The sequence below is a fragment of the Pelophylax lessonae genome (assembly GCF_965119305.1).
Source record: "Pelophylax lessonae genome assembly, chromosome: 8".
NCBI lineage: Eukaryota > Metazoa > Chordata > Amphibia > Anura > Ranidae > Pelophylax > Pelophylax lessonae.
In genome coordinates this window covers 22,079,896-22,104,200 of record NC_138775.1, presented here as the reverse complement: position 1 = coordinate 22,104,200, position 24,305 = coordinate 22,079,896, and the positions used below count along the sequence as shown (strand labels likewise).

General features: G+C 45.6%; 1 protein-coding gene across 7 annotated transcripts in view; it reads right to left on the bottom strand.

The window, feature by feature from the left end:
- Positions 1-9,619: 9,619 nt before the first annotated feature.
- The window catches only part of CCDC71 (coiled-coil domain containing 71), a 110,152-nt gene continuing 95,466 nt past the window's right edge, over positions 9,620-24,305 (bottom strand). For 4 of the 7 annotated variants that reach the window (XM_082265377.1, XM_082265373.1, XM_082265378.1 and 1 more), the window contains exon 2: positions 9,620-10,759. In XM_082265377.1, the coding sequence (XP_082121503.1) occupies positions 9,640-10,759 (1,120 nt within the window). In that variant the 3' untranslated portion in view covers positions 9,620-9,639. Of the gene's footprint in view, positions 10,760-17,765; positions 17,857-24,305 lie in introns of all 7 variants that reach the window. The other 3 variants (XM_082265376.1, XM_082265375.1, XM_082265374.1) reach the window with 1 other exon arrangement.

Below are 24,305 nucleotides of genomic sequence, written 5' to 3'. Positions count from 1 at the left end.
GGTACTGGGTATGGTACCTGTTGGAACCACAATCGAGTAGGTACTGTTTTTGAGAGCCATACCGTTCGGTTCCATGCAGTGGAAAAGCGCCGCGGTACCGTACCGAACAGTTTCCTACACCATAGCATGCGGTACCAGCAGTGGAAAAGCACAAAAGCGAGCCGAACCTTTCAGTTCCATGCAGTGGAAAAGTGCCAATAGATATGAACGGGATATCATGGGGTACAACTTATCATTCGACTTTTCAGTGAAAGGAATGAAACGAATGGTCTCTTCAACCAGAAATGCTCAAGCAGATTATCCTCAAGTAGGGGGCATCCTCAACTAGATCTTCTCACCTCATCAACCAACTACAATGTGAGCCGGCTCCTCTCACACTATCCACATCCATATGTAGAGGGGACGGACGCCTTGAACCATCCTTGGGTTGCACAACTGGTCTATGCCTTCCCTCATAATTCGATAATCTTGAAATTTCTGAAGATATTGGCAGCAGAGAATCTGAAAGTCATTGCAGTATTACCCTACTGGCCTTGCAGACCATGGTTCTCGCTAGCAATCGATCTCAGCATATGCCCATGTGAAAGGAGCCCTAAAGCTGAAGTAAACCCCCCTATCATTGTAAGCCAAGGAAGCGGCCATCTTGGCCTCTGCTTAATCTTCAACTGCCATGATGCAGCACATGTAATCAGGTATGACACCAGCCATTAAGTGGTTTGACAGCCTGGTTGAGCACAACCATGGTGACAGTTAGCATTCCCAATGTGTTTTTTTTTTTTTTTTAATGCTCCTAAATCGATGGGTTTAGTTTCGCTTTAAAGCTGAACTTTAGACCCCGTTCACACCTGAGTGATTTTCAGCTTGTAAAACGCTCAGCTCTGAAGCTTCCAAAACGCCCAACAAACAAAATCCAATTCATCACAATGGCCCCCGTTCACATCTGAGCATTCCGTCTACAGAAGCACCTGGTGGCTTTTCCAGTGCCCTGCCTGTGCTTTTCCAGTTCTTTGTGCCTGGAAAATAGAGAACGACCATGGCGTCCAAAAGGTGTTCTTTTTGCGCAAAAGCGCTTTTAGACAAACTGGAAAACAGCGTCAGTAAAACTGAGTTACTTGAAGAACTGAGCGATAGCGATTCGTGGGAAAATTCGTCATCAGGTATGGAAAGTGACGACAGCGACGATTCTGGCACATAGCTTGTGGAATTTAGGAAGTACAGCATAGCAAATGATTCTTCAGAATTTCCAAGGGAGCGATGTGCCAGAAAGAGACATCAGAAGTGTCGCTGTCGTCACTTTACGTACCCGATGACCAATTTTCCCACCAAACTCAGGCATGTGTGCGGGGCATAGAACCCTGGACGCACCCAGTCTACATGCATAAACTCAGGCATGTGTGCAGGCGTAGAACCCTGGGCGCACCCAGTCTACATGTATAAATTCAAGCATGTGTTGCGGGGCATAGAACCCTGGAAGCAACCAGTCTACATGTATAAACTCAGGCATGTGTGCGGGGCGTAGAACCCTGGACGCACCCAGTCTACATGCATAAACTCAGGCATGTGTGTGGGGCGTAGAACCCTGGACGCACCCAGTCTACATGCATAAACTCAGGCATGTGTGCGGGGCGTAGAACCCTGGACGCACCCAGTCTACATGCATAAACTCAGGCATGTGTGCGGGCATAGAACCCTGGACACACCCAGTCTACATGCATAAACTCAGGCATGTGTGTGGGGCGTAGAACCCTGGACGCACCCAGTCTACATGCATAAACTCAGGCATGTGTGCGGGCATAGAACCCTAGACACACCCAGTCTACATGCATAAACTCAGGCATGTGTGTGGGGCGTAGAACCCTGGACACACCCAGTCTACATGCATAAACTCAGGCATGTGTGCGGGCATAGAACCCTAGACACACCTAGTCTACATGCATAAACTCAGGCATGTGTGTGGGGCGTAGAACCCTGGACGCACCCAGTCTACATGCATGAGCATACAACTTTTACGCATGCGCAGGTTTAGAGGCGTAAAACACACACACACGGCCATTTATTTCAATGGTTGGCTGAACATGAGAGCGGTGTTTCCCGGACTCGGAAATACTGCCGCAATTTAGGCTGCTTGAGCCGCTGTGAGCTTGCTAAAATTTTGCACGGCTGCATCCGCACCCCATTTGAAAACCAACCAAGTCAGGCTTTCTGCATAACACCATTCTGCTTACACCCACCACTTCACACCGCTACCGACTTGTTTTTTTTTTTTTTTTTTTAAAGGGTCCATTCACACTAATGATCAACACATGGCAGTGCATATACATCGAAAAATCAATGTATTTCAACAGGAGCAGTTCACACCAGTGCGTAGCAAAGTGCAATGCACATAAATGCAACAAAATTGGTGGCCGTCTGCACACAGACATGGACTTCCTGTTGCATAAATGTGAATGAGATGGGTAAAAAATGGCTACAGCTCCTGTTCCCCACCTGTAGGCGTTTCGCCCTTTTCAGGGCTTAATCGTAGAGCACATAAAGTAAGCAAGAATCACAACAGTCAGCTGAGGTTTTCCTTATGATTATATTGTAGTGAAGTTCACCTTTTCCTGCTGATGTGGTATATATATATATATATATATATATATATGCATATGCAAGCCCCTTGGCGAGTGGGCTTGAACACTGAGCGCCTGCATATATGCGGCCCTATATAAACACCATTCTGTGTTAAAAGCGCGCATCCCTGAGCGCTCCCAGCACAGTCACCGATGGGGCCTGGAAAACTCCTAATGCATACTTGCCATTGGGCGCTTTCTGATCATGTGACTGCTTTGGCAGCCAATCACAGCAGTCACATGACCCCAATGCCTGTCTCCCGGCTCTTACAGGGCCGGGAGACAGCAGTGGGAAGGGGTAAAAAAAAAAAAAAAAAAAAAAAAAAAAACAGTCACCGGCACTCACGGAAAGCTCCCGACGCATACTAACGGTTGGGAGCTTTCTGATCATGTGACCCCTTTGACAGCCAATCACAACTGTCACATGACCCGAATGCCTGCTTCCCTGCATTTAGAAGCTCTTACAGGGCCAGAGGGTGGTGGTGGGTAGGGGTTGAAAAAAGCAACGTCACCAGAAAGCTCCTAATGCATACTTGCAATCAGGAGTTTTCAGATCACATGACAACTGTGACAGCCAATCAGAGGTAACATGACCCGAATGCCTGCCTCCCGGCATTTAGAAGCTCTTAAAGCCGGAAACAGGTTAAAAAAATTAGCACATTTTAAAAACGCAACGTGCAAATGCATATCAATGCACATGCGTTTACGTGCTCTTTGCAGTGTGAATTGACCCTATACTAACCATGTGTGGTTTGTAATTTAAAAAACAAAAAAACAGTTGAAAGTTTACTGCAAGAAAAGAGGTATTCATCTCTGGTGGTCCATGTCTTCTATCATCCGTCACTCTTCAGAAGCTGACACTTCTAGGTGTGTCAGATGGTTCTATCCCCCCGTCAGGATCTGTGGTTTCATCCTTCAAATCCTATCCCACTACCGGACTCAGTAGTAACACGGGATCAGTGGAGGGAACCACAGCGCTTGGTGGGGGGGGGGGGGGGGAATGACACTGTAGTGATGGAATAGTGGAAAAATGGACAAGGCCACCAAAAAGAGGTAAGCATACCACCTCGGCTCCTGCAGGAAACTGACGGTCACTTTAAAGGGGAACATTGCATGGCGCTAATCATTATTTCTGAATACCTACTTTATATATCACTCTCATGGAACAATCACATACATATCCGGTATACCTAAACCTCAATCCAAGTCAGCAAACCACTAATTGGCCCTGAAATGAGCACCTTTCAAAAACAAGTCAGCAATGGCAGTTCTCCAATCCCTAACCTGCCAAGGAGGAGAGAGACAGGGAACAGAGCAGCACAGGGAAGTTTCTTCCTCCATGCATCAACCTTTCTTCTACATGCAAGCTAGAAAAGAATCCAAGAACAATTTCCCTTTATGCTGCCGGTCACCCACCTGCTTTCTCCATAACAATCCACCAAAGTTCTTCAAAACTTTGTTCAATTGGGCATCACAAGGGGCAATAGGAATGTGCTAAGTATGGGAGGTGACACCATTATTATGCATTCAAGGTCATGTTCACATGGGATTCAGCATGACTAAGAACAGTGTGTACCGGCAGGGTTTTACAAAAGCTTTCGGCGAGCATCAAGCTGCTTTATTAAAGCATGGGGATGGTACAATGTAAGTTCACCTTCAGGAAGATTTTTAAAATGCAATTCTGTATCCAAATAGTACATACTAGAGTTGAGGCTGTCAATCACCAGCTGTGTGCTTGAGCTCCGTCCCTGTCACCTTTTTTTTTTTCTTGGGGTCAGGAAAATTACAAGTGACTCATGCAGATGGAGGAAGTATAAATTATATATATATATATATATATATATATATATATATATATATATAACACCTACAGAAGTCTCAAAGTTTTTTTACCTTTTACGCATTCTATGCATTAAGGTGAAAAAACCTCTTGGTTGCAGCTGTCCCCCTGACCCCCCCCCCCCCTTACTCTTACCTGAACCCGAATGCTCCAGAGAGAAGCATGAACCCAGCAGCTCCAGCGGGTCCTCATTGGATAGATTGCTAGCAGCTGGAACCATCCAGTGACATGGGGGGCGGGGTCAAGTCCTGCTGTCTGTGTCAATGGACACAGCAGCAGGGCTCGAAAAGCGACTCTGTGGGGGCACGGAGAAGAGGAGCCAGGAGCGCTGCTGGGGCGCCCCAGAAAAGAAGGATTGAGGCTACTCGGAGCAGGTAATTAAATGTTTATTAAAAAAATAAATAAATAAAAAAAATGAACCTTTACGCTACACAATTAATCGAAAAAAAAAAAAATTTGCGATCTCGATTCACCCCCCCCTCACAATCTTAAAATGGCATGTTCTTGATTCTTACAGAGCTGGTCTCTCTTCACTCACAGCAATCAAAAAAAAAAAAAAAAAGGAAGAGCCTCCATGTTTATCACATTGTCAAGTGCTGGTTCACACTAACGTGGCACGACTTCGGGGGCGACCTGTGAAGTCCCGTGCACCGTGACTTCGGCGCGACTTGCACGGACTTCATAAAATGAATGTCTATGCAAGTAGCTCCGAGGTCGCCCCGAAGTAGTACAGGACCCTTTTTCTAAGTCGGAGCGACTTGAGTATTCAATCTGCAGGGTACGCAGCCTCCTTAAGAAAAGCTCAGCTAGAGACGAAGGCCATGCACGTGTGCAGTTAGGTCACCCCAGAGGGGCTCGTCCGCAAACGGCAAGATAGAGGGGACTTGGGGGTTAGGAGTTTTTTTCTGAAGAGGCCTCTTACAGCTCCATCTGTAATGGGAGGACCTTCACCATTTACAACAGTTGGCGCTATGGTATGTACTCATCAAATACAGAATTCCATGGGGGATTTTTGAAAAATCTTCCTTAAAGTAGTTGTAAATCTCAGACATGAAATATGAACAAAATCACATCCCTCTAGAATGTTTACTTGTCTCCAACCACAGCACTAAGTGTAATTTCTGTCTGCTGCCTCCTTCCTCTGCTATCAGCATGAGTCACTTCTGACAAGTTTTCCTGACACCAAGTTAAAAAGGTGACAATGGAGGGACCTCCAGCACACAGCCTGTGATTGACAGCCTTGGTTCTGTGGGTCACTTCCCTTAAATGAGCTTTTCTCACTGAGATCTGTAGTGTGCTACTTGAGGTCTCCGCCCCATTTGCTGAAAGATCAGAGAAGCTGTATAAATTCTGGCCTTTGAATGGATGTAGAGAAGAGAGGATGCAGATACACAGGTACAGCTTATGTAGGAGGATCTGCTTCATCTCCATCACCAGTCACTTCACTGGGTATATGTAAAGAAATACAAACACTTTAAAAGGTGAACTTACACTTTTTACATACCTCTGTCATTTCAAACAAGTAGTTAGCAGGCTTCTAACAAGATTTGAGCAATGCTGAAGCCTGATAGGTTTATTGTGACCGTCAGCACTTCAGCTGCTCCAAGCTTGCTGTATCAAATATAATACAAGCTGAAGCCTGTGTGAACAAGGCCTTAATTTAGCCAAATCAATGAGACTTTGCACATTTTAGCTTCACTCATCTTCAGGGGTCTCCAAACTTTCTAAACAAAGGGGAAGTTTACTGTCCATCAGACTTTAAGGGGCCGGGCTGTGGCCACTGGAAGTAGAAATAATCCCGGCATCCATTGGAGTCAACAATGCCCCATTCTTTGGTGTCACTGGCAGGAATTGTGCCCCATCATTAGGGTCATTGGGAGGAACTGTGCCCCTTCATTGGTTGGGGGGGGGGGGGTTATGCCCCATTTTTAGTGTCAGAGGGTGAAATATTGCCCCAAGGGAATATAAAGGCCACATCTGGCCCCTGGGCCACATTTTGGAGACCCCTTCCCTAGGGAATAAAGCCAATGTGTGCAAAAATCGGTATTTTGGGGAACAGGCTCCATCATCGCTAGGAAATATTAGAACGTGTATAGGAACCGCCAGCAGGATATCGTGTGGTGATATCTGAGGATGGGACTCCTAACATCCCATAGTGTCGAAGGCCTCAAGTTGGAATAATATTGGGGAGGGGGGCATAGCTGTGAACATTTCTGTTTAAAGTTGTATTCGTCATAAAATGCTTCTCATGGGCCTGTGTTGGAAGCAACCCAAAGAAGCTGCATACTAGTTACACATAACAGTAACTCAGCTTAAATCCGTAGGAAGTCATGGCCTTGGATTCAGAACACAGTCTCAAGAGTCAAGTATTGCAGCACAAGCTTCTGAGCCAGCCAATTAACAGTTTACAGGATCTCTTTTTCTGATACCAACCATTGATCAGTGAATTTGGTCACATTTAGGAGCAAACCCCTTGGCTCCAGCAGAACCCTCTTTTCCAAGAGGCTTTACAAAACCCTGCAGACCAATTTCATCCCATAGATATGATGGCTATTGCAGCACCCTTATATTTGACTTGACGAGCTAAGGTACTGTCACCCATGAAGGTCCTACAGAGGAGAGAGACCATGGTTTTATAGTCTGCGCCTGGTCCAGGTGGTGAACTGACTGCTGCTCAAAGAGGTCCGTATCAAACAGTCCATTGTTGGTTTAAAGAAGAGGTTTAACTAGAATTTCTGAAAAGGGGCACCCACTGCCTCTACATATAGAGTATCCCTTCACACCCCATTCACTGGGGCATCCTATTCAATTCTCATTTATGGCTTGCTGAAATGTTGGGTTAATTATTAGGAACCTTGGTGCCTCACACCTAGTTTGAAGGCTACCTTTCATTGCTAGACCTGCTGCAGCAAAGCTCAATTGGTTGCCACTTGGCAGCCACCAGTGCCATTAAAGGGATGGTACCATATCAACGAATCCTACTGTAGAGTGGATTCCAGCTGACTTGGAAGCAACAACTTAAGGATCACTGGGCCGTGGGGTTGCCACTTGGCAGCCACCAGTGCCATTACCGGGATGGAACCACATCAACCAATCCTACTGCGGAGTGGATGCATGTGCATTTCAGCTGACTTGGAAGCAACCACTTGAGGATCACTGGGCCATTGGGTTGCCACAAATTCCAATATGGGGATGGTAGCACATCAACCAATCTTGCTGCAGGGTGGATGCATGTGCATTCCAGATGACTTGGAAGCAACAACTTGAGGATCACTGGACAATAGGGCCATTGGGTTGGGGCTATGGGGCCATTGGGTTGCCACTTGACAGCCACTCATGCCATAGGAGGATGGTAGCACATAAACCGATCCTACTGCGGAGTGGATGCATGTGCATTCCAGATGACTTGGAAGCAACAACTTGAGGATCACTGGGCTATGGGGCCATTGGGTTGCCACTTGGCAGCCACAAATTCCAATATGGGGAAGGTAGCACATCAACCAATCCTACTGCAGGGTGGATGAATGTGCATTCCAGATGACTTGGAAGCAACAACTTGAGTATCACTGGACAATAGGGCCATTGGGTTGGGCTATGAGGCCATTGGGTTGCCACTTGACAGCCACTCATGCCATAGGAGGATGGTAGCACATAAACCGATCCTACTGCGGAGTGGATGCATGTGCATTCCAGATGACTTGGAAGCAACAACTTGAGGATCACTGGGCTATGGGTCCAATTGGGTTGCCACTTGGCAGTCACAAATTCCAATATGGGGATGGTAGCACATCAACCAATCCTACTGCGGAGTGGATGCATGTGCATTCCAGATGACTTGGAAGCAACAATTTGAGGATCACTGGGCTATGGGTCCAATTGGGTTGCCACTTGGCAGTCACAAATTCCAATATGGGGATGGTAGCACATCAACCAATCCTACTGCGGAGTGGATGCATGTGCATTCCAGATGACTTGGAAGCAACAACTTGAGGATCACTGGGCTATGGGGCCATTGGGTTGGGGCTATGGGGCAATTAGGTTGCCACTTGACAGCCACTTATGCCATAGGAGAATGGTAGCACATCAACCAATCCTACTGCAGAGTGGATGCATGTGCATTCCAGATGACTTGGAAGCAACAACTTGAGGATCACAGAGCCATTGGGTTGCCACTTGGTAGCCACCAATGCCAATATGGGGATGGTAGCACATCAACCAATCCTACTGCAGGGTGGATGAATGTGCATTCCAGCTGCCTTGGAAGCAACAACTTGAGGATCACTGGGCTATGGGGCCATTGGGTTGCCATTTGGCAGACACTCATGCCATAGGAGGATGGTACCACATCAACCAATCCTATTGCAGAATGGATGCCAGTGCATTCCAGCTGACTTGAAATAAACTTGAGGCCCACAGGGCCATGGGGTCCTTGACAATTAGATTAGACTCTACAAAAACGGAAGTAAGGTCTGCTGGGCAAAGAGGGGGTTGTGTTTCAATACAAAAAAAAGGGTGCCTCTTTTCAGCGTTTACCACCGTTTTACCCAAATAATGTGAAGAATCCCTTTAATTGACAAATAGAGCAGTCCCAGACTAAGCTTTGCCAGCCAAAGATCTTCATCTTCCAGCAAATTCTTATTCAGACTATTCTGGGCTGCACTCATATTTGGAATTTAACTTCAACAAAGTCACCAAGTCGTTGTTAGGCCTACACTGGTACATTGTAAAACATGTTCATACAACAGTCCCTAGTCAATTAAATAAAATAGCAAAGTAACAACTTGTACAGAGAAGCAAAAAAATCACAGTGCATATACCTTAGGAAAAAAAGTCCTTAAAACTATTGCACAACATGTACATATTTTCATGTATCAAAACGCGCGCTATTGATCGCAAAACCAAGACTTCCACGCCCTGCTTTCCATTATGTTCATCCCCAGTCATTCCTAATAAGACATGGCTGTGTGTTCATTTGCACCACACATGTATACTGTAGAAATAAAGTGACAAAATAGCCACAGAAGATTCAGGGGGCTTGGGAAAAATTCAGAAATGTGGGCAGCCAGCAGCTTTCGTTCTCAGAGTTCACAAAAAAAATTGCGAAGCTCCAAAGTGTGGCCTACAAGGAAAACTGTAGTCTATTAAAAAAAAAAAAACTAAAAAAAAAGAAGCAAAGAAACACACACTTTATTGGATGTTGAGTAAAAGAGGCTGGATTCGGAGTACGGGAGATAAGTTGACTTTTAGTATCTGCTGTGCTTTCCTCCGTACATCGTCATCAGAGGATGCTTTGTCTACTTTGATAACTTTAGACTTCAGCAAGTTGTATTTGTTTTTGTCAAGTGTCGGCTTTTTGGCCAACGGAATGAAAATTTTAATTTTTTTGTTAGGCAACGGTTCCTGGAAAGCCTCGGTCTGTTTCCGTTTCTTGTCCTTGCCGGCCTGTTGGCACTTTTCATCTTTAAAGATCACATCCACCTGCAGCTTAGTGTTCTGTTTGGTGTGGGTCATACCGTTGCAACGGGAAGGAGAGCTGACCAAGATTCTCCCATTCAAGACCCCCAAGGTATTGCAAGCATTGTTCTCCTTTAGGATCCTTCCATTGGCTCCATGTAAAACGGTCCCATTGGGAGGAGAGGTCTGTTTTAATAAACACTGGTAGGCTTGGTTGTTTTTTCCCTTTGAGCTGGCTTTTGATGCGGGTCGTGGCCTAAGGCTGGCTTCTATGGAGGAAGCCGCTGATTTAATTGGAACTATCGCTTCCAACACAACAGACAGTCTCATGGCAGGATAAACTCCGGGATACATATTGGAGGGAAAATCAACGGTGGAAACTTTGGATTTTTTTAAGTCTGTCTTTTTCAGGGAGCTCAACAGTAAATTTGCGGACTTTTTGGCTGAGGGTTTGGGTGAAATTTTAGTAGCTTTGACAGAAATATCCACGGTAGAATTGGACACCTTGCCATTTTGGTTTTTGGTCTGCGTTTTAGAAGATGACACAGAAGTGGTTTTAGAAGGGCCTTTTGTTTTTTGGGGTGGTGTTTTTGCAGTGGTTGAGTTGTATCCGTATACATCTTTGCTGCTCAGAATCGTAGGCTGGTAGCCTTCTTCCCGGAGTCCTTGCAGAAATGTCACCAGCTGTGTCTCCGTGTCAGTCAGGTCTTTGGACATTGGGTTGAAGACCCTTAAAGCTTCCTCAAGGGCACTTTTCCCAGCCGAGGAGAGACGTGACCAGGAGTGTACAGCTTTCTTCTCCATGTGGTCATTCATGGCATTAGGTGGCAATGTCTGTAGGCTTAACTTTGCACTGAAATGAAAAGCACAAAAAAGAAATAAGACTTAGTTCATCTTCAAGACAGAGAGCCCAAATTAAAGTATACATTTAATAGGTTTTGCAGCATTAATGTCAAACTCAATAGAAACATAAGGCTTATGCCCCGTACACACGTTCTGATTATCGTACGATAGTCGTACGACTAAAATTTTGTAATTGTTGTATGTTACTAAAATCGAAAGCAACTCTGCGTACAAACCATCCGACTTTCTTCGTACGATTCACTGACCAAGTGTATTTTTCATAGCTACGTGACGGAAGTGATGTATATACGTCTGACCCCTGCGGATTATTTTACTGTTTCCGATCATGCCTGGTATTTGTCGATCGCCTTTTAGCGTACGAATACTGTACTGACGAAAACGAATATCGTTCGAGAAGATGACGCACGACAGAAGTTTTCTTGTTTGTCCCATCTGATTTTGTTGGACCAACTGTCGTGATCGGCTTTCGAAAGCTGTGTACTAACGATCAGATTATCCTGAGACCAGGTCGAAACCGAGTTTTGTCGTACGATAATCGGAACGTGTGTACGGGGCATTAGGCCCCTTTCACAGAGGTGGGCCAATCAGGTCTGCCTGACAGTTTGTTTTTTTAAAAGGCGGAACCTAAATCGGACAATCCATTGCCTTCTATGGAGCGGTGGGTGTCAACTGAGTCTGTTGACATCCAATCCCCTAAAAACAGTCAGATGGAGATCTGTTCCCCATCCGTCTAGTACAGGGGTCTTCAATCTATGGCCCAGAACTACAATTCCCATCATGCCTAGTCATGTCTGTAAATGTCAGTTTTACAATGCCTCACGGGATGTGTAGTTCTGCAACATCTGGAGGGCCGTAGTTTGAAGATCCCTGGGATCGGATCAGATGGCTGTCGGGTTCGCTTACATCTAACCACCCATAATGGACACGGACAAGCCATCCACCTGCTCAGCGGACAGGTTCCCCGCCGAGTAGGTGGACTCCTGGAAGAGTCCTCTCCATGTGAAAGGGTCCTAAATGAAGAAAAATTGTTTTGAGAAAGACTGCAGCTGTATAATTTGAAAATATTAAATGTTCCTAATTGCCTTTTGACCAAAGGTCACTAAAAAGTCTACATGCCAGGACCACATTTAGCAGCATGAGCACGCATTGGTTAATGTGACGAAAGAACTGACTACTTCTTCTATTATCTCCAGTCTATCAGCCTCCACCTTCTCTGGGTTCAGATGCCGATCTTCCCTGCACAGAGCACTTAGCGCCGGTTCACATAGGAGCGACGCTACTTTCAGGGGCGACCTCCGAGATCGCGGTGCGAGCAGCCTGCCGCGACCTCGGAGCGGCCGCCACGGACTTCATAACATTGAAGTCTATGGCGGTCGCCTCCAGGTCGCCCCAAAGAAGCTCCGGACCCTTTTTCTAGGTCGGAGCGACTTGTGTCGCTCCTATTAGAACGGGTCCGCAGCTTTCCTATGGGAGGCGACCTGTGGCGACCTGTGAGGCGACCAGGTCGCCTCACAGGTCGCCCTAGTGTGAACCGGGGCTTAAAGTGATTGTAAATGTTGGATTTTTTGCTTTTAAAAACAAACACATTATACTTACCCGCTCTATGAAATAGTTTTACACAGAGCAGCCCAGATCCTCTTCTGGGAACCGCCACAGGTGCTACTGGCTCAATCCCTAGCCACACTGTGTGCTTCTGTTGACACACGCAGTGCATCTGATAGCGGCAGGTGCCAATGGCTCCCGCTGCTGCATCTGAGTCCTGTGAGGAGGGAAAGGGAGCAAGATCGAGATCAGGCGAGTATACGGGGGTAAGATGGACACAGAAAGTTTGTTACCCTAATGCATTAGAGTAAAAAACTTTGGCATTTAGAATCACTTTAAACCCTTTCCTTCTCCTGCCCAGAACTACATGATGCATTGCTCCCAACACTCAAAAGCTCTCAGGCACTTACTAACATACATGTGTGTACTGAGCTGTATGTGTGCTGCACTGTGTATACTGATATGCAAATCATACATTCTATAGGCAGCCAACTAATCAATTATGAAAATAGTTAATTTTATGAACCAATTATGTTGATAAGTTGTTTCAGTCCTAGTCGATATGACGAAACGCGCAGGGCGGCTCCAGATGTGACGTTACCACGCCCCCACAGCCAGCTATTGTATTTGCTATGTGTACGCGGGACGTCGTGGTGTTTTTCTCCACTTACACACGGTCTCTGTGAGATGCTGTTCTCATTCATCATCCATTGTTCTCATTCATCATACATGTAAGTGCAATTTTATTATTAAAGGCTTTTAAAATACAGTATTAAGCTATGTGGATCCTTTCCTTCAATTATATGGTCCATATGAGTACCACCTGGGACTTTGAGGACTGGCTCCAAACAGGGGATCTCTGTGCAACTCTCACTAGGTCTATTGTCTGCCATATCCTGAGGAGTTTTTTCTCACATGATCCTGCTCAAGTGTTCTGTGTTCAAGCGCCATATGGTCTATCCATTAAGTTGGGTGACCATGTGGTTTCGGTAAGCAGCCTTGTCTTTTATTCTCTCAGTCACGGATGATATCTTGGCATGCTATGAAGAGACCATTGTGAACATCTCGCTCCTGCTGGGACTTGTGGTTCCTCCTCAGCGTTATGCACTTTTTTTCTCTTGGGTCACTTTTTCATCACTAGAGGACTTCTGTTCTTATATTGGGATTATTATTGGTTTATGCTGGGACCTCAATCCCTCCTATTATGGTTTTTCAGTTATTTATCACATTATTGATGTCACCATAATATAAGTTTTTTGCTACTTTAACCGCTTGCCGACTGCTCACGGTATATTTACTGCGGCAGTCAGCCCCTCACAGGCAGAGCGTCGTAGGTCTACGTCGCTAGCCCGTGAGGCTCTGGGGAGCGAGCGTGCGCCGCCGGAGGCGTGCTCCAGCGCAGTCGCGGACCCCCCCCCCCCCCCGCGCGCGTGTGACCGGCGGACCCGATGTCCGCCGGTCACTCGGCGATCGTCGGGGGAGAGGGAGAAAGTCAGGCGGCTGATGTAAACAAGCCGCCTGTCATTCTCCCCTGTGTAGAAACAGTGATCATACGGTTCTACTATGTAGGACCGTTGATCACTGTTCCTACAGATCAAGCCACAGCCAATCACAGTAAGAATCACGCCCCTAGGGACACACACAGCCCCTCCCTCTCAAATAAAGTTAACCCCTTCACTACCAGTGTATTTTTATAGTAACAGTGCATATGTATAGCACTGATTACTGTAGAAATGTCACTGGTAACCCCAAAAGTGTCAAAAATATCAGTCAGGGGTCCGATCTGTCCGCCGCAATGTCACAAAAAAAAAAAATCGCAGATTGCCGCCATTACGCGTTAAAAAAAAAACAACAACAAAAATGACAAAAATCTTTCCCTTTGTTAGTAAACGCGATAAATTTTACGCAAACCAATAAAAATACGCTTTTTGCGATTTTTTTTTACCAAACATAAAATAAATTGGCCGAAAATGTTAAAAAATTTTGATTTTTACATTTTTTTTGGGGGGGGGGGAATTTCCTTTTAAAAAAATGTGAAAAATATTGTTATTTTTGCAAAATTGACACTCTTTTTTTGTTTATAGCCCATGATCAAAAAATCGCACATACCACCAAAAGAAAGCTCTGTTTGTGGTGAAAAAAGGACGTCAAATTCGTTTAGGTACAGAGTCGCACGACCGCGCAATTGTCTGTTAAAGTCACGCAGTGCCAAATCGCAAAATACCCCCTGGTCTTTTAGCAGCCAAATCCTCCGGGGCTTAAGTGGTTAAATCATCATTTACTTATTGGCCGCTACACTTATACTGTATATGGCTCTGGTCCCTACGATTTCTCCATACACCTATATGATGGTATTTATTGGACACCTATACAGAATAATATAACCCTGTCTGTATACCTTGCTCTGGGGGCACCCAAGCAGGAACGCTCCCAATCCATGGCTGTGTGTGTCCATTTACACACAGCCACTTATACTTGTATATACAGTCAGGGCCATAAATATTGGGACATCAACACAATTCTAATCTTTTTGGCTCTATACACCACCACAATGCATTTGAAATGAAACAAACAAGACATGCTTTAACTGCAGACTTTCAGTTTTAATTTGAGGGTATTTACATCCAAATCAGGTGAACGGAGTAGGAATTACAACAGTTTGTATATCCATTATAGAGCCAAAAAGATTAGAATTGTGTAGATGTCCCAATATTTATGGAACTAACTGTATGTTGTCCATGGTATTCTATAATTGGGTGTGTGTGTGTGTGTGTGTGTGTGTGTGTGTGTATATATATATATATCCATATACTTCTATTGTTGCATATATAATTATGTCCATATACTTCTATTATTGTGTGTGTGTGTGTGTGTGTGTGTGTGTATGTGTATATATATATATATATATTTTTTTTTTTTTACATAGTCTGGTTAATCACATTGAGCCCCGGTTCACACTTGTGCGTGTGCGGGGTTCGCATGTAATGTCGGAGCGCACTGCTCCGACATTACATGTGATCGGCTGTGCGGTGCGAGTTTAGCCATACACTTTGTATGGCTAAATTCGCACCGCAGCCGCACCAAACACGCACAGGGACCCTTTTTGGCAGCCGCATCAGGATCGGATCGCACAGCGGTTCACACTTGTGCGATCCGAACCTGTGCGAACTGCACGATCGCACTGCGATATGCGATCAAACTGGGGGTGTCATTAACATTACATTGACACCCCCAGCGTATCGCATATGGCAGTGTGAACTGCCGGGGGGTGCGTGTGCGAAGCGGGAACAGGCTGCGGATTCGCAGCCTTCCCGCATCGCATAAATGTGAACCGAGGTTTAAGGATCCTGTACCCAAATATAAAATTGATGTTCTTTTTTCCCCACAAATAGAGCTTTCTTTTGGTGATATTTGATTGCTTCTGTGATTTTCATTTATTGCGCTAGAAAAAAAAAAAAAAAAAAAAAAGAGCAACAATGCTGGAAAAAAAAATTAAAAATCTAAAGGTTTTCATAATTTTAGGCCAATATGTATTCTGCTACATATTTTTGGTAAAACAAATCCCAATAGGTGTATATTGATTGGTTTACGCAAAATGTATTGCGTCTACAAACTAGGGGAAATATATTTTTTTTTTTTTACTGGTAATGTCGGCGATCAGTTATTTTTAGTGTACTGCGACATTGCAGCGGACAGATCGGACAACTAACTGACATTTTTGACACTTTTGGGGGGGACCAGTGACATTACTACAGTAATCAGTGCTATAAATATGTACTGTTACTGTAATAATGACACTGGCAGGGAAGGGGTTAACACCAGGTGCGATCAAAGGGTTAAATGTGTCCCTAGGGAGTGCTTTCTAAATGTGTGGGGGATGGGTTCACTGGATGAACAAAGAGACCCATATTCCTAAATAAGGGGAAACACAAGATCCCTGTGTTCATCACTGACAGAACAGCGGTCTGCCGTGTTTACAACGGCAGACCGCCATTCTGTCTCCATGGGGAGCGATTGCGGGTGCCCGGAGCACATCGCAGCCGCGGGACCTACTGATTGGCTCTCCCTCTAGCCAATTGGTGTGTGCGCACGCCCACACTAACTGCTACACAAAGTGACGTACATGTATATTGTTTGCGTAACAGAGCAGACCTGCTGCAGTAAAATAACGGGGGGGCTGGTCTGCAAGTAATTAACAAAAGGACATGTCCATCTAGTTCAACCAATAAAACGATATATGTCCATAAACTTCTATAATTTTAAATATATTATATATATATATATGCTGAGCAATTCTGGATAAAATGAGAATCACGATTTTGTTTAGAATAAAGATCACGATTCTCAGCTTAACATCCTCTTTTACATTATACAAAAACATTGGGCTAACTTTACAGTTTTAGTTTTGTTTTTTTAATTCATTCAAAGGGTATTTTTTCCCAAAAAACTGCAATTGAAAGTCTTCTATGCAAATACAGTGTGAAATAAAATATTGCAACGACCGCCATTTTATTCTCTAGTGTCTCTGCGAAAAAAATATATATATTAGGTTTGGGGGTTCTAAGTAAATTTCTAGCAAAGAATACTGATTTTAACTTGTAAGCAACAAGTGTCAGAAAACGGAATAGTCTTTAGGTGGTTAAACTTCCCTCACTTACAGACAGAAGTTCATTCCTTTGATCTAAAGAAGGAAATGATACATTGTAAAACATTGAGTTTATAGTTATCTAGCAGCCTTAACAAAGTTGATAAACATTTGCTGGAGGCTCTTTTTTTTTTTTTCTGTGAACAGAGAACAGCTCTGCAAGAATTGAGGACATGCTGTTTTAGGCCCCGTTCACATACAAGCGACGCTACTTGGCACCGCGACCTCCGAGGTCACGGTGCGAGCAGCGCGCCGCGACCTCGGAGCGGCCGCCACGGACTTCATAACATTGAAGTCTATGGCGGTCGCCTCCAGGTCGCCCCAAAGAAGCTCCGGACCCTTTTTTTCTTGTGTCGCTCCTATTAGGACGGGTCCGCAGCTTCTCTATGGAAGACGACCTACGGCGACCTGTCAGGCGACCAGGTCGCCTCACAGGTCGCCTTAGTGTGAACGGGGACTTAAGATTGTGGAGGGGGGGTGGGGGGGTGAATCGAGATTGCAATTTTTAAACAATTTGTGCAGCTCTAGTTGTATATATATATATATAATGCTGGCCAAAAACACCTGCGATTTTACAATGCTTATGGTGTGTTTTTCATAGGTCATGTGACTCATAAAATGCATCAAAAATGCACGTTCTTGCTGCGTTTTCAATGCATTTTAATGGGTTTTTTTTTTTTTTAACTGATCAAATATGCACTAAAAATGTAGCAGCAGGATTTTTAACACTGCTTCAAACGGTGCCGATAATAAATTGGTTATTAACAAGTTGAATACAATTACTCATAAAAACATATTTTTTAAAAACCTTTGGTTTCGGCCAAGTGCATCCTGAATTTTCGGTTTCAGCACCGGATTTTTCATTTTGGTGTACCACTATCTATAATGTCCATATATATCTATAGAGAAAGATACAATGTATATAGTATGTTATAAAATAACTCTATATCAGCTCTGTAAGTATATATCGCTATAAAATATTATATATTTATTTAGAATAAAAAGTCTACACTCCCCTCTATAATAATATTTCTATAAGGCTCCTTTCACACACTCCGTCCGTTGGACGGAGTCCGTTTTTCTCAGCGGGGGATCGAGCCGCCGATCCCCCGCTGAGCAGCAGGACAGCTGTGTCTCCGCGCTGTGTGCGGAGACACAGCTGACAGTTCCCGATGCATCTCTATGGGGAAAATCGGATGTCAACGACCGTCAGTCCGTTCTCATCCGATCCCATCCGATCCGCTGGACGGATGGAAAATAGGGTTTCCATCCGTCCAGATTTGACGGATCGGATCGGGTCGGATGTCAGCAGACATGTCTCCGCTGACATCCGATGCCCCATAGGAATGCATGGGGGGGACCGTTCAGATCCGCCAAAAAAAACGGACAGGCGGATCTGAACGGTCCGCCTGTGTGAAAGGGGCCTAAATCTTTCATCCTAGGTCTATATAGAACCCATATACTTTTATAAGTGTATCTAAAATCACCCTATACTGAAAGATTCAATGAATACCTACAATGTATACATAGAATAAAGTCTCTATTTCTTTAGATTCTCTAGAACACATGTCAAACAAGGCCAGCGGGCCGAATTCGGCCCTCCAGGATATTTCATGTGACCCTCGCACCTCTCCTGCAGCACCCACCTCATTTCCATTCCACCTTGTCTTAGCAATCGGCCGCAGAGAGGAGGAAAGAACTCCTCCACCAGATCCTGTGCAGCCATGAAGAGGCTTCTCTCCCCCCCCCCCCCCCCCCCAAGTCAGCAGTTGCATCAGAGATCCCACAGAAGCTGTGCCCCTCTTTACATCACAGATCCCACAGAACCTGTGCCCTCTTTTCAACAGAGATCCCACAGAACCTGTGCCCCCCTCTTTACATCAGAGATCCCACAGAACCTGGGCCTCTCTTTGCAGCCACAGCACCTCCTCCTCCTCTCCTGGTCTCAGCATTTAGACTCCAGCCCTCTTCTGGTCCTCCTCCAGACCCTGCACTTTATGCTTCCCTGCTTCCCAGCAGCACTATGATGCAAGGGAGGGTGGGGGGCTCTTGGCATCTGATCTGGACATCTAGTCTTACAGATACAACCGGCCTTTGAGGGGCAACGATAATTGCCGATGCAGCCCTTAATGAAATTGAGTTGGACACCCCTGCTTAGAATATCCATGTCTATAGATCTATAGTAATATTTCTACAGATCTTGTAAAAGGATAACGTGATCTTTACTGATCCCTACATCACAGCACATAACACATTTATACGAAGTGCTATATTTTGGCCTAGGCCAACAAGGCCCAGGCCTAGGGCGGCACTTTGCAGGGGGGCAGCAAAAAAAGCCACCCCCCCCCCCCCCTCTACCTGAGACTCTTTTGGCCACTGGTTGCTAGAGCCGCCTCTCTCACCCCCCCCCCCCCCTCTCTCACACTCACCCCCTCTCTCTCTCACCCCTCTCTTTCACTCTCACCCTCACGCCTTTCTCTCTCTCTCACCCCCCCTCCCTCTCTCATCCCTCCCTTTCTCTCACCCCCCCCTCTCTCTTTCTATTTGATCCCCCTCTCTCTCACCCCCTCTCTCTTTCATCCCCCCTCTCTCTCTCTCTCTCTCCCTCACCCACCCCTCTCTCTCTCTCTCTCTCCCTCACCCACCACCCTCTCTCTCTCCCTCCCCTCACCCACCACCCTCTCTCTCCCTCACCCACCACCCTCTCTCTCTCCCTCACCCACCACCCTCTCTCTCTCCCTCCCCCACCACCCTCTCTCTCTCCCTCCCCCACCACCCTCTCTCTCTCCCTCCCTCACCCACCACCCTCTCTCCCTCCCTCCCTCACCCACCACCCTCTCTCTCTCCCTCCCTCACCCACCACCCTCTCTCCCTCCCTCCCTCACCCACCACCCTCTCTCTCTCCCTCCCTCACCCACCACCCTCTCTCTCTCCCTCCCTCACCCACCCACCACCCTCTCTCTCTCCCTCCCTCACCCACCCACCACCCTCTCTCTCTCTCTCTCCCTCACCCACCACCCTCTCTCTCTCTCTCTCCCTCACCCACCACCCTCTCTCTCCCTCACCCACCACCCTCTCTCTCTCTCTCTCTCTCCCTCACCCACCACCCTCTCTCTCTCTCTCTCTCTCCCTCACCCACCACCCTCTCTCTCCCCCTCACCCACCACCCTCTCTCTCTCCCTCACCCACCACCCTCTCTCTCTCCCTCACCCACCACCCTCTCTCTCTCCCTCACCCACCACCCTCTCTCTCTCTCCCCCTCACCCACCACCCTCTCTCTCTCTCCCCCTCACCCACCACCCTCCCTCTCTCCCCCTCACCCACCACCCTCCCTCTCTCCCCCTCACCCACCACCCTCCCTCTCTCCCCCTCACCCACCACCCTCTTTCTCTCCTACGCCCTCTCAGCCCCCCCCTCCCCCCGTGAGATCTCAGGGGTTGATGCTGGGACTTGTAGTCCTTCAATTTTAGAGAAGTGACATCCGTCAAAAAAGGAGTGGGGCAAATTTACATAGGAGGAGGGGGGGCGTCCAATTTTAGTCGTGCCTAGGGCAGCACAAAAGCAAAATACACCCCTGTTTATACGTGCAATTATATTTAAACCTATAGAAGTATGAATATTAGTATTGATATAATAACGTGATAAGTTTAAAGTGTTTGTATCCAGTTTAAAAAAAAAACCCTGCAGGACAATGGCATAATGTGCTAGTAAGCATCGCATACTAGCACATTATGAAATACTTACCTTAGAATGAAGCCCCCACACGGTCGCCCGGACACCGCTGAGGGAGCAGACATCTTCCCTCGGCATCCCTCCTGGGTTTGGCGACTCCGGCGCTGTGAGTGACCGGAGCAGCGATGATGTCACTCCCGCGCATGCGCACGGGAGTTCACTTTTCGGGAAGGAGCTCTGAAGGTCCGGCAAGATACGCCGGACCTTCAGAGCGCATGCGCCGCTGGTGTCAGCAGCTGCATGCAGGGTGAATATCTCCTAAACCGTGCAGGTTTAGGAGATATTAATTTTACCTACAGGTAAGCCTTATTATAGACCTTCTTATAGGCTTACCTGTAGGTAAAAATAAAAAAAGCGAGGTATATTACCACTCTAAGTAATATATAGATATATTCAATAGGAAGCTAATATGGCGCTTATAAGTCTGTTACAAAGATGTTATACTAGTGCCAATTCGAATGCCAACGCCTCGTACCAATGTATCATTCAAAAAAGGTAATTGGAAATGTATCAAACCAGAGCATGCAGGGCGGCTTTATAGGGGCGCGCTCACAGGTAGCTAAGTTTTCTGTTTGTAATAAACCTTTTTAATTCGGAACTCTCTCAGTCTAGAGGTTTTCTTGCAGGTTACATTGAAATACGTTTACCCTATACAAAAAAAATAAAAAATAAAACAAATATATATATATATACACACACACACACACACACATACATACAGTATCTCACAAAAGGTGAGTACACCCCTCACATTCTTTGTAAATATTTTATTCTATCTTTTCATGTGACAACACTGAAGAAATGACACTTTGCTACAATGTAAAGTAGTGAGTGTACAGCTTGTATAACAGTGTAAATTTGCTGTCCCCTCAAAATAACTCAACACACAGCCATTAATGTCTAAACCGCTGGCAACAAAAGTGAGTACACCCCTAAGTGAAAATGTCCAAATTGGGCCCAAAGTGTCAATATTTTGTGTGGCCACCATTATTTTCCAGCACTGCCTTAACCCTCTTGGGTATGGAGTTCACCAGAGATTCACAGGTTGCCACTGGAGTCCTCTTCCACTCCTCCATGATGACATCACAGAGCTGGTGGATGTTAGAAACCTTGCGCTCCTCCACCTTCTGTTTGAGGATTCCCCACAGATGCTCAATAGGGTTTAGGTCTGGAGACATGCTTGGCCAGTCCATCACCTTTACCCTCAGCTTCTTTAGCAAGGCAGTGGTCATCTTGGAGGTGTTTGGGGTCGTTATGTTGGAATATTGCCCTGTGGCCCAGTCTCTGAAGGGAGGGGATCATGCTCTGCTTCAGTATGTCACAGTACATGTTGGCATTCATGGTTCCCTCAATGAACTGTAGCTCCCCAGTGCCGGCAGCACTCATGCAGCCCCAGACCATGACACTCCCACCACCATGCTTGACTGTAGGGAAGACACACTTGTCTTTGTATTCTTCACCTGGTTGCCGTCACACACACACATGACACCATCTGAACCAAATAAGTTCATCTTGGTCTCATCAGACCACAGGAGATGGTTCCAGTAATCCATGTCCTTAGTCTGTTTGTCTTCAGCAAACTATTTGCGGACTTTCTTATCCATCATCTTTAGAAGAGGCTTCCTTCTGGGATGACAGTCATGCAGACCAATTTGATGCAGTGTGTTTTGTATGGTCTGAGCACTGACAGGCTGACCCCCCACCCCTTCAACCTCTGCAGCAATGCTGGCAGCACTCATACGTCTATTTCCCAAAGACAACCTCTGGATATTGCGCTGAGCACGTGCACTCAACTTCTTTGGTCGACCATGGCAAGGCCTGTTCCGAGTGGAACCTGTCCTGTTAAACCACTGTATGGTCTTGGCCACCGTGCTGCAGCTCAGTTTCAGGGTCTTGGCAATCTTCTTATAGCCTAGGCCATCTTTATGTAGAGCAACAAATTTTTTTTTTCAGATCCTCAGAGAGTTCTTTGCCATGAGGTGCCATGTTGAGCTTCCAGTGACCAGTATGAGAGAGTGAGAGCGATAACACAAAATTCAACACACCTGCTCCCCATTCACACCTGAGACCTTGTAACACTAACGAGTCACATGACACCGGGGAGGGAAAATGGCTAATTGGGCCCAATTTTGACATTTTCACTTAGGGGTGTACTCACTTTTGTTGCCAGTGGTTTAGACATTAATGGCTGTGTGTTGAGTTATTTTGAGGGGACAGTAAATTTACACTGTTATACAAGCTGTACACTCACTACTTTACATTGTAGCAAAGTGTCATTTCTTCAGTGTTGTCACATGAAAAGATATAATAAAATATTTACAAGAATGTGAGGGGTGTACTCACTTTTGTGAGATACTGTAATTATACATATATATATACACACATACACACACAATGTATCTTTTTGTATCAGTATAGGAATAATATAGATACAATTATAGAGGTGATATAGAGTTCTTCTAGAACTATACAACATTGGGATTTACTAAAACTAAAGAGGGCAAAATGAGTGACAATTCTGCAACAAAACCAATCAGCTTCCAGGTTTTATTGCTAAAGCTTTATTAACCAGTTCTGGACCGGAAGGATTTGCCCCTCTTAATGACCAGACCATTTTTTGCGATTCCGCAATGTGTTACTTTAATTTCTTTTTTTGATCACTTGTAAACATCCCGTGTACAAGAAATAAGCAGGACAGGTCCTCTTTAACCACTTCTGGACCAGGAGGTTTTACCATTTTTGCGATTCGGCACTGCGTTTAAAAAAAAAAAAAAAATGTAAAATAATCAAAATTATTCATCCTTTTAGGCCAATTTGTATTTTGCTACATATTTTTGGTAAAAAAAAATTGCAATAAGCGTATTTTGATTGGCTTGCGCAAAAGTTATCGTGTCTACAAACTAGGGGAAGGATTGGTGTCATATTTTTTTTTAATAGTAATGGGGGGCGATCAGTGATTTTTAGCGAGACTGCGACATTGCAGTGGACAGATCGGACCCCTAACTCATCTTTTTGACACTTTTGGGGGGACCAGTAACATTACTACAGTAATCAGTGCTAAAAATATGCACTGTCACTGTAATAATGACACTGACAGGGAAGGGGTTAACCCAGGGGAGATCAAAGGGTTAAGTGAGCCTAGGGGAGTGTTTTCTAACTGTGGGGGATGGGCTTGTGAAGTGAACTTGTGCCTCGTTTCCACTGAGTGGATCGGTTGGGGTCAGTTCGGTTCGGTGCGCTAATTTGAGTGTTTCCACTATGAAAGTGGCCCATACAACCGAACCAAACCGCACCATTCCTGGTCCTGCTTCAGATGTAGGGCCATAGGAAATGGTACGGTTAGGGCGGAGCTACTGGCGTCACACGATAGATTCCACTGATTGGCGGACAGGAAAACCTCAATGCTGACGTCAAATGAAGGAGCAAAACAAACACCTCATTTGGTGTAAACCCCGCACAGTCCCTGGTGGCCCGACTTGTAGTGGAAACGCTCACCTGAATAGACCGGACCGTTCTAACCCTTCCAAACTGTACCGACCTGAACCGTTCCGCTCAGTGGAAATGAGGCAATAGAGACCTGTGTTCCTATATAGAAGAATCACATGGGCTCTGTGAT